Source organism: Eschrichtius robustus, chromosome 9, assembly GCF_028021215.1.
Source record: "Eschrichtius robustus isolate mEscRob2 chromosome 9, mEscRob2.pri, whole genome shotgun sequence".
Lineage (NCBI taxonomy): Eukaryota > Metazoa > Chordata > Mammalia > Artiodactyla > Eschrichtiidae > Eschrichtius > Eschrichtius robustus.
This window is the reverse complement of record NC_090832.1, coordinates 72,641,966-72,655,878: the sequence shown is the minus strand read 5'-3', so window position 1 is coordinate 72,655,878 and position 13,913 is coordinate 72,641,966. Positions and strand designations below refer to the sequence as shown.

The window sequence follows — 13,913 nt, the reverse complement described above, 5'->3', positions numbered from 1 at the left end:
TCATAAATTACAAAAGCAGATTTTTTTTTTTTACACATGTAGAGATTTTTATAACAATCTTTCCTATCGCTAATGGTTAAAATCCTTATGCAGCTTACCTGTGCCACCCTTAGTTCTGCTAACAGATCTGTAAAATTCTGGTTTCTGGTGGGCTCTGAATCTTCAACTACTTGAGACAGGAAACGACTTTTATGCACCTGTTCTCTGATTTATTTTGAAAATAAAAAATACATATATTTTTAAAAGGTACTCCTTTCAATACAAAATATTCAATTCTTAAAAATTAAAAACACTTTGCACGTTGAAACTATGTGAGGCATTGAAGAGAAAGTTTATTTAAACTAAAGATTACAATACTAAAATACTAAAAGAGAAGTATACTTCATGTGAAATTTTTATGTATAATCTAAAAGAACCGAAACCCTAAGAGTACTGGTTTGTTTGTAATATAAAAATATTTCCTGCCAATTCTCAGGAAAAAAAAATCAATCTCCCGGAAAGACTTGCTGCATTTCCCCTGTGGTGTTCTGTACTCCTTGTCACATCATTCTAGACTCCTTTCTGAGAAACACAAATTGCCAATCATACCCACGGAAACTAACAAACAAAAGCAAACACAGTCTACTACTGGTACCTTAGAATCAATTTTTCTGTTTTTTTCCAGAGATATTATACAAGTTTAGGAGTACACATATGATCATCTAACCCTACTTTCTAAAGAAACCATTTATTCCATTGTGAAAATTCATTTAGAGCTTCAGGTTTGGATCCTGGAATAGATCTTCTCTTTTAAAAGCCAGGCAACATTATCAGAAATGAAATTTTAAAATACTTTATTGAAGCATCTGGGAAGAAAGCAGATGTAAATGCCTTCATGCCTCAGAACTGTGCATGCAGATTATCAGCCTTGGCTTGGGGTCACACTTACCAGGAGAAAGGGGCATTTTTCCCCTCCTAATTTACACAGAAGTGCCCTCACTTGCCAACCTGTGTACTTTCCAGCTTTGTCTGCTACAAGATATGCTTTTTTCTATTTTGCACGAGAGATGAGTGTGAGCTAACAGCAGCCCTGCCTCATATGCCCTACGTTACCTTACAAAAAAAATGGAAGAAGTATGTAAATAAACAAAACATACATGACATTCATAGCCAAAGAAATTTCTTCTGATAGCGGTCCTATTTGAGGTTTTAGGTGTTTAGGTGAAATGATGCATAGCTGGCAGTCATTTCCCAAAAGAAGACAGTACCCTAGCTTGCCCACATTTGTTGGTTCAGCTCTTTCACTTAGTGTGTTAAAGACAGATGTATTAACAATCCCAAAGACCTTACAGTCTGAAGTATGACTGATTCTTAAGTGGATACTGGTGCTCCGTCAGCCTGCCACGGTGAGCGCTGGTTGTAATAACTCGCAGGTTCTCCTTCTCTGGAGAAATGCCCTTGCCAAATAGCAACCCCTGCCCCCCTGGCCCAGAGGATACCCCCACTCGCTTCCTGGGGCCCACCTCAGCCAGTGACTGGCTGCCTTCGGGGGTACAAAAGGCTGCCCCCCACTTGCCTCAAGTAGGGGCCAACTCTGCAATGCAATCTGTTCTCCTGAGCCTCCTGGCGAGAGCAGAATGAAGCCAGCCTCCAGTTGAGACCACATTCTTACTTACCTTCCCCCCTGCTACCCGCCCCCATCTCGCTTCTCTTGCTCCCCTTCTCCTGGGAGTTATCCTCCGGGAAATCACCTCCATGAGGATCCCCATCTCAGGCTCTACTTGTATGGAACCTGACCTAAGATAGTAAATAATACTGTATTTTCCTTTTACTATTATTACTAACAGCATTATTACTAAGATGTATTACCCAAGTATCTCAGGCTTAAAAGGAATATTCAATTTCCTGAAATTGATGTCAAACTCAAATACGAATATACTGAAAATACTGAAGTATGTACTAGTCATCTAACACCAACAGAAATTCCACTGAATATTAAATATGCAAAAGTTACAAAACTGTAAATCAGTGTACAATTTTTAAAAATTTCTAAGTATACTAAATGTTTTATTAATATAACAATAAAATCCTTAGAAATAGGCCATGTATATTTGATTTTAAGAATTTTAAAAGGACTTACTTTAAGGCAGCTAACTCGCTGAATAAACTCTGGTTTTCCTTGAACATTCGCTCCTCATTTTTCTTGTTTTGTTCTTGGAGATCTTTCACTTGATTATACAATTTTTCGTTTTCCTTTTTATAAACGGAAAATTATGTTTTAGTTAAAAATCAGTAGTACTTACATAAGTATATCTGCTTCTAAAAGATACATCCTTTAAACATTTTTAAAAGCTTTTAAATTTCTTCAGTTTTTGAGTAAGTAAAATCTTTTCCAAACTCTTTGATTCGTCTAAGAAAATCTGTTATTTGAAAACAATTCTTTCTAAAATGCTCAAAATGCTTACTTGAAAAAAAAGTTGCAAAAAAATTCCCAAAACCAAAGAGCCTGTCGGTATAATGTACTGCATTTCACAGGAGTAAATGGGGGAGAGACTGCAGGAATAACCACATCCTGACTTCATGCACCAGGGATGGAAAGGCCAGTGGGACTGTTTGCACCTTCTTTTTTTCTGTTTTTGCCCCGTCTTTCTGCCGTGAGGTAATTGGATGTACCCACGGTGGGTATCCATGTTTGTTTCTGGAACTTTCTGTGAGCAGGGAGTTAGAGACTGGGTGTTTGTGGAAGATCAGGACGGAGCAGAGCAGAGACTAGACCCAGTACAGCACCTGACTTGAGGTGAAGGGGGACTCAAACAGTGAGATCAGGGGGAGAAAGTACCCATCTGTGCTTAGATGCTCTGGCTTATTAACCTCTTTAAAAATCAAGAATCTGATGAAAACCACTGACCTTTGAGGATCTAATGAAAACTATGAACTGTCTCACCATGTCTGGCCTAGTGCCTGGCACACAGTCTGTGCTTGATTATCTGCAGAATTAATGAAACTCAGAAAAATACATATACACAGACACATAAATTTTGTATTATCTTTGTGAGAGTGGGTGGTTGGCATACTCATAGGTCTGTGAAATCCCCCTTAAAACCCATGTTCTATACAGCAAGCTCAGAATGGCAGGAAAGGGTTTTGGACAGTTCTCACTAACTGTATGGTGGGGTGTCCTGCAAAATTAGTACAACTTCATTTACAGCAAAAGCTGTAATCTCTGATGTGGTGATGCTTTCTCTGGATGTCCCTGGAATGAAAATGCTTGTTATCGGTAAGCTGGATGCTTAGGCTATTGTTGTCATAAAAGAAAAAGGTAATGAGACAGAAGAAGAAGGGGAGAGAAGTTAAGAAAAAGGAGTGATGGGAAAGAAACTAAGTCAAGTCTCATTCTGGGGATCACCAAACCTGCCCTGGCTGACTGTCAGGTCAACACCACCAACACTCCATCATCCCAGAGAACAAATGTATGGCTTCTATAGGACACACTCATTTTCTCCCATTTAATTCAATTGTTTTTCACTCTCAGGGCATTGGCAATTGATTTCAAATTTATATTTCTCATATATTTATATATATTTATATTTATATAAATTTATATATATAAATATATTTATATATTTTGATATAATATCAAAACTAGCCAATATTATCTACTGAAAAAATTATAGAAAATTAAAGAAAAAGAGGACAGTTTCTAAGGAAATACGGCTATTACAATTAGTAAAAGGCAACATGCAGTAACTGGTTACCGTGTGGAAGGCACGAATTGGTTGATCTGCACTGTCTTATTTTAATTTCACAACCACCTTATGAGACAGGTACTATTATCCTCATTCCCACTTCACAGATGAGAAAACTGGCTGAGAGGTGAAATGATCTGCCTAAGGCTGCACAGCAGGTAGTGAAGCAAAGTCTAAAACCAGATTTTTTGAATCCAGAACCCATGCCCTTAACCACTTTAATTCTGCCTATGAGACGTGTACAGACTAGTCAAATTATTACTTCCTCGCATTGCCAGAATTCCCATTACCTGTTAAATGGACACAGAAATATTTTTAAATGCCTTATTTTTATTTTTATTTTATTTATTTATTTATTTATGGCTGTGTTGGGTCTTCGTTTCTGTGCGAGGACTTTCTCTAGTTGTGGCAAGCGGGGGCCAGTCCTCATCGCGGTGCGCGGGCCTCTCACTATCGCGGCCTCTCTTGTCGCGGAGCACAGGCTCCAGACGCGCAGGCTCAGTAGTCGTGGCTCACGGGCCTAGTTGCTCCGCGGCGTGTGGGATCTTCCCAGACCAGGGCTCGAACACGTGTCCCCTGCATTGGCAGGCAGATTCTCAACCACTGCGCCACCAGGGAAGCCCCAAAATGCCTTATTTTTATAATCAAAGAATCTCAAGACAAACTCACTATGTGCTGAAGAGCCATACCTGTTGATATCCTTGAAGAAGCGTCTCTTGTTCTTCTATTTCTTTTTGGATTTGCTTCAATTTTTCTTCAGTGACAGGATCAGCTGTTTCTCCAAAATACAACCACCTTTGTTTTTTGTTTGATTCTTCAAAGCCACTTAACTTTGAGAACATGCAGGTATTGTTTTATTTGGAGAAGGAAATGATACAGTGGGAAGTGAGGAAGAATAACAGAAAATTCGAGGTACATAAACCTAAGACTGCCTTATAACCACAGTGGAATTATCGTAACACCAACTACAGTTAAACCACTTCAGTGTGCTTTGTGCTGATAGTTCTGATGATGGAAGTAACTCAGAAATGCTACATAGTGTCGCTTTCTGAATCTAGACCTTCCATAGCTTTCTTTCTGAAACTCTGTCTTCCATGAAGGTCACAGTGAACCAAGGGATTTGTTTTCAAAAAGGACTGCTAACAAGAAAACAATCAAAATGAGCCAATTTCAATTTCAATTCCCCCCCGCCCCCCGCCCCGGGGGTTCCATGTAGGCTCTTCTGTAAGGAGGCACTCTAAGGAACCATGCTCATGTTTTATACAGCAAATATATCAAGTGAAGCAGCCCCAGGGACAAGCAAATGACAATGCATTTAGCGGGGAGGACCAGTTCTTTTTTAATTAAATAAAAGGAGAAAAAGGACAATGTGTCTAGTACCTTGGCTTGTAGAATATAATTGTCTTGATTCAGTCTGAAGAGTTCCTTTTCCTGTTGTCTCTTTAGTTCCTCCATCTTATTTTCCAGCTCTCTCTCCTTTTCTGAGAATGTGACTTTAATTTGCTCAATTAGGGCTTGGGCACCCCTCCATTTTTCCTCTGCTTCCTGAACTCTTTTAAGCATAATCAATTCTGTCTCCTTGTTCCCACCATGGTATCCTGAAGAATCCTTTAAAGGAAAAGCATTACTTCACTATGTAGAGTTATAATATCAGATTTGAACACAGGTGGTTAGGGGAAAAAAACCCCACAAAGAATAAAAATGACACGGTTAACAACGTTCTACTGTATAAGAAGATCAATAAATTCTTGTGTGACAAGAATATCAGTCAACGTAAAAGAAATTACATATATTTCATTATTTATAATTTAGTTTCTATATATAATTATAGAACATAAAAACATCGAGAATATTATTTTGAAATTCAATACCTACATTCTGAACCTGAGCACAGGAATCAGCTTCTGTGGTACCTTCAGACTTCTTAGGAGTCGCCAGGCAACTTTCAGTTTGGGGTGCCGGTTTACCCAAAGCTGCAGGCCTGATGAGTCTTGTTCCAGAGAAGATTTCTAAAGATTGTAAACAATGGATAAAAGCACCACAAATACAAACCAAGTTGAGTGTGTATTCAGCAATTATGTAACAGTAAGTACTAATACAATGAGAACACGAAGACAAACGAGGATCACAAAGCAGGCTGATGCCTGCCACGCAGCTGTTTCACTGCACTCCCAACTCCTGCCCACAATCAACATTCTGCTCAATTTGACACAGAAGGCTAAGGACACAAGATTCACGTCAAATGGCAACTGGAGCTAAATAAACGTGAGGAGAATGTAGACTGGGATAATTTCAGGTTTTATTATTTTTCAATAATTATTCTGTCAAATGTTCACAGCAGTAACAAAAATATCTAAACCATGAATCAAAGAGCAGCTGATAACTTTATGAAGCATTTTACTTCAGATTAAGTGTGCTTTCAGAGCACATTTTTTATAAGTAATGTATATCAAGATATAGTATCACTGGAATAATATAGATTACATGGAAACTTTATAACAAGTAGTTTAAATATGATTAAAAAATGAAATGATAATACTGCTATAATACCCTGTTTATTAAATTAGAAAAAATGTGATTAATGTATATATATTCTGGTCAGATTTTCAGCTTTTAAAAGGTACCTCATAAATTCTCAAACAGTGGAAACAATTCTAAGGCCAGTAAGTTATTCAGTTAATAATAAAAATAAACATTTAAGGGAAATACCTAGAAGAGATCTTGAGGCCCATATTCAATTATTACAGATTCTGAACGTCACACTGAGTAAATATTTATTTGATTGCCTTAGATGTAAATGAAGCATTCGAAATCTGTCTTTTTAATATAATTTCTTCAGGATGCTAACTTTTCAAATGCAGAGTTTACTTTTTCATTAAAGTGAAATACATGGTCATTAAAAGATTTGGAAAATACAGCAAAGTCAAAAGAAGAAACACGTCCCCAATAGTACTTCAGCCCGAGATTTCCTTCTAATCTCTTCCGGGCACGCAGGATTTTCCTTATAGAGTAGTAATCATATTTAATTGGATTGTTTGATGTGGAAGGTTTTTCTAGAGAAGTTTCTTAATGGATTGTTTGATGTGGAAGGTTTTTCTAGAGGAATTTCTTAAAGTGTTCATAAAGGAACTGTCTGAATCACTGTGAAAGCAGGCATTAACCCTTCCAAGTCACAGGAGGTACATCAACATGGCCAACGAATGGCGTGTGATTCTGCTAGCACTGTGATTCTCCCTAGGACGTGGTGGCCAAGAGTGGCAGGCGGTTCTTGCTCAAGCTGCAGTCAGCCAGTGCTTTTATACCACAATTCTCCCTTCCTAGGTTCTTAATTTTGGTTTCTCTAAGTAATTATTTTCAATAATAGTACATGGACAGTATCTTTTCCCTTTATACCTGAAAGAAAATTTGCTTGGATATAAAATTCAAACGTGAAAAAACACTGCAGAATTTGGAACCCATGAACCCTTCCTGAAAAAACAATGGATTAAGAAAATTCAGTCAAATAAGAAACCAATCAAAATAATTCCAGAATGGAGAAGCGATGAATAAGGGACTGGTGAAAAGCACTCTGGCCCTTTCATAGCCAGAACCAAGACCCTCATTCAAAAGCTGAGGAGAATTACAGTCGCTGGAGAGAATAAAATAAATATATCCTGAACAAGTAAAAATAAATCCAACAAAAATGGGTAGCAGGCATGTGACTGGGGGTTTTACTACCTCATATTTCATAGAAGGGAAACCGATAATGTATAAAATGTAGGTAAAAACAACAACATGGTTTTGGCAACCTTTCAGAGGTTTTCACAGTCTATTTTCTTAAAGGGATCTTTTGAGATGTAATATTTCTTAGGATGAAGTTTCTTTCTCGTCTTACAGATTTAAGTAAAACTAAATCTAATACTTTAAAAAGAACTTATGAAGTGTGATCTATTCTTATAAAATGCTTTGTCTGTTTGTCCTGCCTGTCTCCTTCCTTCCAGCTCCCATCCCCGCTTCCTTCGATCTGGACAAGGACATACATACAAGCATGGAAAGAGGCTCACCCAGTGTGACCTCAGTTGTTTCTGGCTAATTATTGCTTTCTTTTTACTTCTCTGTGTTTTTTTAATTTAAATAATGAGCAACTATTCCTTTTGTGACAGCAAACGTATTAGTCTAAAGATAAAAATATAAGAGGCAATAGCCCAAGAAAATTAATTTAGAATAAAAAGGAAAACCACCACATGCAGACACCACTAGCTGCCAATCTCCTTTTCCTCCCTATTAACAGAAACCTAATTTTGCCCTGGGCAGCAGTGTGCCAGTTAAAAACACCCATCCCCCTGGACTCCATGCAACTGGGGAGAGGGGTGGGAAGGAAACACAGGATCAAAGTTCTGGCCAATAAGATGAAAGCAAAAGTTTCCTACATGGCACTTCCAAGAAAGTGACTACTTTTCTGATTAAGAAGCTGCTGAGTTAACAGGCAGGGACCTTTTACCTTTCACCTCTCCTCCTGACAGGCCTGGAGGTCATGTAGCCATCTTGTGACAAGGAAGACAAAAGTCACCGACTAAGGATTTTGCAGCAGGAAAGAAGGGTCCTTGCACAGTTGCACCAGCTATGAACTGACAAGCCCTGGTTTCTCGGTTACGTGAAAAAAAGAAGCCTTCTAACTGCATAAGCCCCAGTCATTGGGCTTCTTCTTCATCATACCCAATGTGGATCCCAAGCACAGTCTCTAGACTTTCTGGACACCCAACTCTGCCTCAGGGTCTGTTTCTTGGAGACCCAACCTGTGACAAGTAACCACCACCCCAAAGGAATTCCAGTTCTTTGGAAATGAAACTAAAGTCACTCTGGGCAATTTTCCAATAAAAAGACAGAGATTAAAAAATCATACTTAATGGATAGTCTAATGAGAAAAAGTAGCTCAGTATAAAAATAGACAGTCATAGTTTACCATTGTACTTTAATATGAATTTTACTGATGTATTTCCTTTTTATTTTGGTAGTCACAAGCACTATGAAATTGTGAAATAGGGAAAAATATCCATAAAAATATTACTTTCATCTATCAACCTCTATACCAACCCCCTCGTTTCCTTCCCACCCCATGACATTACTTGTCTTCACTCTCAGTAATTTCCATACACGCACAGGAGATCCTTTCAACCCCTGTATATACGTGCCTCTCCGCCCCAGCTGCTCTCTCCCACTGGCGCTCTAGATCTTTTTCTATCACCAGTAACGCATTTACTCTCCATCAATCCTTCCTCCCACCTGGATTCCCACAATCCTTGGGCCCCCCTGGGACTCACTTTGTGGTCCTGCCTGTGTCATGCTGTATCACCCCCCCGATGTTTTTTCTTCCTTCATGAATCAACTTACATTCCACATACGTTGGTCTCCCTTCTTGCTCCTCTCTCAGTTCACTGTACTCATTTGGCAAAAGCCACGCCTCTTGATAAACCCAACTATACAACTACCCAACACCTGCAATCGTGCAGTAGAATGTGGCTGTGCACACATATACAAATACACACGCACACACGCACACACACACACACACTCTCTGTCTGATCTCAACTTACACTCATGGTCACTAACTGCACGCCGATGCTTCCTGCTGCAGTCTAACCCTCCAGGATTGCCTTTTCACATCTTCCCTCCTCCAACACCCCTACCCCAACTTCACTGCCACCTGATCACATTGTACTTTACTTCTCAGAGAAAATGGAAGCAATCTCTCACCACTTCTCCCCACCCACCAGTCTGTACCCACATCTTCCCCCTTCCTATCTGCTTGCCCACAGGCGAACTGTCCATGGTCCTCTCTGAAGCCAACCCTTCCCATGTGCACTGGATCCCAAGCCAGCTCCTCTACTCAAGGACACTGCTCTAGCAATTCTCCCCTCCATCATGCATTTCTTCCTGTCCACTGCATCTTTCCAAAATGCATAAACAAACTATTATTCATTCATAACTATTATTTCTCCCATTAAAACAAAACAAAGCAAAATAAAAGGCTTCTCCGAACTCCACTTCCATGCCAGCTACTGCCCCATTTTTTTCTTCCTACCTTTTACACCCTCTCCTCCAGGGTGGTCTAGAACTCAAAGTATCCAACTCCACTCCTCCTAATCCCACTCAATTTGCCTTTCACAGCCACATATCCACGGAAACTGCTTGTCCAATACTGATGGCTTCCTTTTTGCTAAACCCAAAGGCCAGCTGTCAGTCCCCATCTTTCTTTATCCCTCAGCAGCAACTGATAGAGCAGATCAATTCTCCTTTATAAACTGTCTTCACTTGGCTTTCAGGATCCCACATACTCAGGTTTCCTCCAGCCTTACTCTGTCTTCTTTGCAGGTTACTCCTCTTCCTCCTGACCTCTTAAGGTTAGCATGCCCAGGGTTCAGGCCCTGGTTCTTTCTTCTCTAGATATGCTCTCTTGATAATCTTCATCAGTTTCAGAGAACATTATGCTTAGTGAAGTTAAGTCAGACAGAGAAAGACAAATACTATATATAACTTCTATGTGGAACCTAGAAAATAATACAAATGAATGTATATACAAAACAGAAAGACTCATAGACATAGAAAACAAACTTGTGGTTACCAAGGGGAGAGAGGGGTGGGAGGGACAAACTAGGAGTGTGGGATTAACAAACTACTACACATAAAATTGATAAGCAACAAGAATTATACCCAATATCCTGTAATCACCTATAATGGAATATAATCTGCAAAAAAAAAATTTCACTATGCTGTACACCTGAAACTAACACAATACTGTAAATCAACTATACTTCAATTAAAAAAACCCAAACAAACATGGCTTCAAAAATATTCATCTTTAACGTCTGAAACCTACAGTCCACACCACCCTCTTAACTCTAGACTTTTCTACCTAACTGCCTCCTTGTTTTCTCTACTTGTGTGTAGAACAAACATCTCAAAACTATCACCTCGATAACTGAACTCCTGGTCTTCTCTCCACCCCCAGATCTACTCCCCCTCAGCCTTCCCCATCCCAGCGAGAGAGTAACTTCATTCTCCCAGTTGCCATCATTCTTGACTCCTCTCTCACAACCCCAAACCGATCTTTTAGACTTTTGGTTCTGTCTTCTAAATATACCCTTACCCAACCGCTTCTCATCACCACCACTGCTGCCACACTGGTTCCAGCCCCATCACTTCTAGCCTGCATTCCTAACATCACCTTCTAACTGGGCTCTGAGCTTCTTCCTGTGTCCCCTACAGTGTGTGTATATGTTTGTACATATATGGTCTATAAGGTATCAGCCAAAGAAATCTGTCTAAAGGATAATTAGATGAATCACTCCCATGCTCAAAACTTTTCAGTGGCTCATGTTTTCACACTAAGAGTGAAAGCCTAAGTCTTTAAAATGCCCTAGAAAAGCCTACATGTGCCTCTCCCGGGACTCTCCGATCTCATCTCCTCCTACCCTCTCTGCCCACGCTGCCTACGCCGTACGGGCTTCCATGCTGTTCCCTGAACATGCCAGGCATCCCTCCCTACTTCAGGACTTTTGCACTATTTAGTCATTTCATTTTTCTGGAATATGCTTCCCCCAGCTATCCACACGGCCAATTCCTTTACCTCCTCCAAGTCTTTGTTCAAATGGCTCTCTCTCAATGAGGCCTACTCTTATCTTATTGAAAACTGTGACCTCCCCCACTGACGTTCTTGCTCTACCTTTAGTTTTCCTTAGCATATAACATCATTTACTGATTTATTATGCATATTGCTAAAAGTCTATCTCTCCTCATCAGATGAAAGTTCCACAAAATGAGGGAAGGGAGATACCTTTGCCTACTTTGTTTACCAATGTATCTCAAGGGCCTCTAATATTGCCTGGACCAAGGTCGGTGCTCAAAAAATATTTGTTATATGAATGGATCTGGATAAAGTAAACTTCAAAAATGTTGGTGGTTAGTTTATCTAAAATACATGTAATAGAGTAGATAATATTAAAAACAAAATTTCATTTTCTTGATCCTGAAAGTACAGAATGAATACTCCTAAAACATTAATGAGAAATTTTCACACTCCTCTTGATGATTCTAAGATTTGGGAAATGTTCCAAGTGTTTTTCCTTAACATTAAGCACTAGATCCAATGGGCAGTTAATTATTAACAATGAGTAGATGACAACATCACAAGCAGATGGCCCACAGAAACGAGAAAATAAGAGAACACAAGAGACTTCTTAGGAAAAGGGGTCAGAGGTCCGTAGGTTAAGAACAGGAGGAAAGGAAGCTTGCATTAAGCCAACAATCATATTCCTGTCTCTCCAGAATAGCCATCCCCCACTGCTGTACTCCAGCACTCTCATACAGATCAGCCCTAGCCTTTCCATCTTACACACACAGATCGCTGCAGCGAATACACACCAATACAGACAGAAGAAGAGAGTCTTTAACGCTGAAAGAATTTTAAATATAGTCAAAGTGGTCCTGGAATTGACAGTAGTAGGGAAAGGCACTTCCCTACTCTAAGCTAGAAGTGAATTTTCCAGTGAGGTTAGTTCTCCTCCGACAACTATCACCAGATAACAATGATGGAATTGGTAACCTATTCGATTTAATCACAAAGAAAAGGACAAAATGCTTCTGGCTCTACTGCTCTCCCTTCCCCACTGAAGTCTTAAGGCAACAGAAATGTTGGTTTGACTTGAGCATTTCTATTTCTTTTACTAGCTGCATGGGCTTCTAAGAGGAAAATTACCCTTTCCTTCTGCCAATATAGTGATAAGCGACTACATTAGGAAATAACTAACAGAGACACTGTGATGTATAAAAGTATGCATTCTTTGATCTATAAAACATCCTTACTCTCCAAGTCTATACTGAACTAATACCCAGATGGTTGACCCTTATTTGTACGTTGCCATTTGCATTCTGAATTCATAGCTCTTCTCTGGCAAACATTTTGGATATTACAAAGCCAACCAGATGAGGAGGGGTTTGACTCTCCTATTTTATATTCACTTCCCATACTTTCTGGGTCGTGTTCAGGAAAACCTAGAACTTACGACGAAAAACCTCCTGAACTCAATTGAATTGAATCTTTCAAAGATGGAATGCAGTACCTTATGAATAATTTTTTTCTATGAATAAGGAAAGTTCATGGAAGGAGGAAGGAAACAGGGAAAGTAGAGAACAAAGAAAATAAAATAATACACTATATGTACAGAATTCTATCATGAAAAGAGTATATGATTACCTTTTTTCCTAGCCTGATTTGAGGTAGGAATGGATCTCAAGCTTTTGCTCTTCATAACGTCCTTTGAAGTTTTCTTTTCAAGATTAGAAAATGTCTTGAAGGGTGAACTGGGTTTGCCATACCCTGAGCTCCTAACTGACGCATATAATCCACTCTGGGGTTTTCTTTTAAATAAAGGAGGTGCACTTCTGGCCTTCTTGTATGGTAGCTGTTTACAAATTTCAGCTCCTTCTTCTCCAGAACTGAGTTGAGATCTAAAAGTCTGCATACAAGTACAAGCTCTTTAGTACTTAAACTTCGACTACAGTTGCAAATAAGATTTAACAGATAGCAAAACCATACTGATTACTAAAGAACATAGTTCATAGAAGGCAAATCATTGTATTAAAGTTCTCTAATTCATCAGAATTTTAGTATTTGGAAGCACATCTTCAAAGTCAGGAGTAAGACAAAGCAAAATAATAAAACAAAATAAGCTTGCCAATCCCACTACTGGGCATATACCCAGAGAAAACCGTAGTTCAAAAAGACACATGCACCCCAATGTTCATTGCAGCACTATTTACAATAGCCAGGTCATGGAAGCAACCTAAATGCCCATCGACAGACGAATGGATAAAGAAGATGTGGTACATATATACAATGGAATATTACTCAGCCATAAAAAGGAATGAAATTGAGTCATTTGTTGAGACATGGATGGATCTAGAGACTGTTATACAGAGTGAAGTAAGTCAGAAAGAGAAAAACAAATATCGTATATTAACGCATGTATGTGGAACCTAGAAAAGTGGTACAGATGAACCAGTTTGCAGGGCAGAAGTTGAGACACAGATATAGAGAACGAATGTAGGGACACCAAGGGGGGAAAACCGTGGTGGGGTGGGGATGGTGGTGTGTTGAATTGGGCGATTGGGATTGACATGTCTACACTGATGTGTATAAAATTGATGACT

General features: G+C 39.2%; 1 protein-coding gene across 4 annotated transcripts in view; it reads right to left on the bottom strand.

Moving 5' to 3' along the window:
• Nucleotides 1–13,913, bottom strand: part of CEP162 (centrosomal protein 162) — a 92,314-nt gene that overhangs the window by 37,600 nt on the left and 40,801 nt on the right. For all 4 annotated transcript variants that reach the window (XM_068551528.1, XM_068551530.1, XM_068551529.1 and 1 more), the window contains 6 exons: nucleotides 12,958–13,219; nucleotides 5,601–5,734; nucleotides 5,106–5,333; nucleotides 4,415–4,555; nucleotides 2,120–2,232; nucleotides 99–204 (listed from right to left, as the gene is read on the bottom strand). In XM_068551528.1, the coding sequence (XP_068407629.1) occupies nucleotides 99–204; nucleotides 2,120–2,232; nucleotides 4,415–4,555; nucleotides 5,106–5,333; nucleotides 5,601–5,734; nucleotides 12,958–13,219 (984 nt within the window). The remainder of the gene's footprint in view (nucleotides 1–98; nucleotides 205–2,119; nucleotides 2,233–4,414; nucleotides 4,556–5,105; nucleotides 5,334–5,600; nucleotides 5,735–12,957; nucleotides 13,220–13,913) is intronic.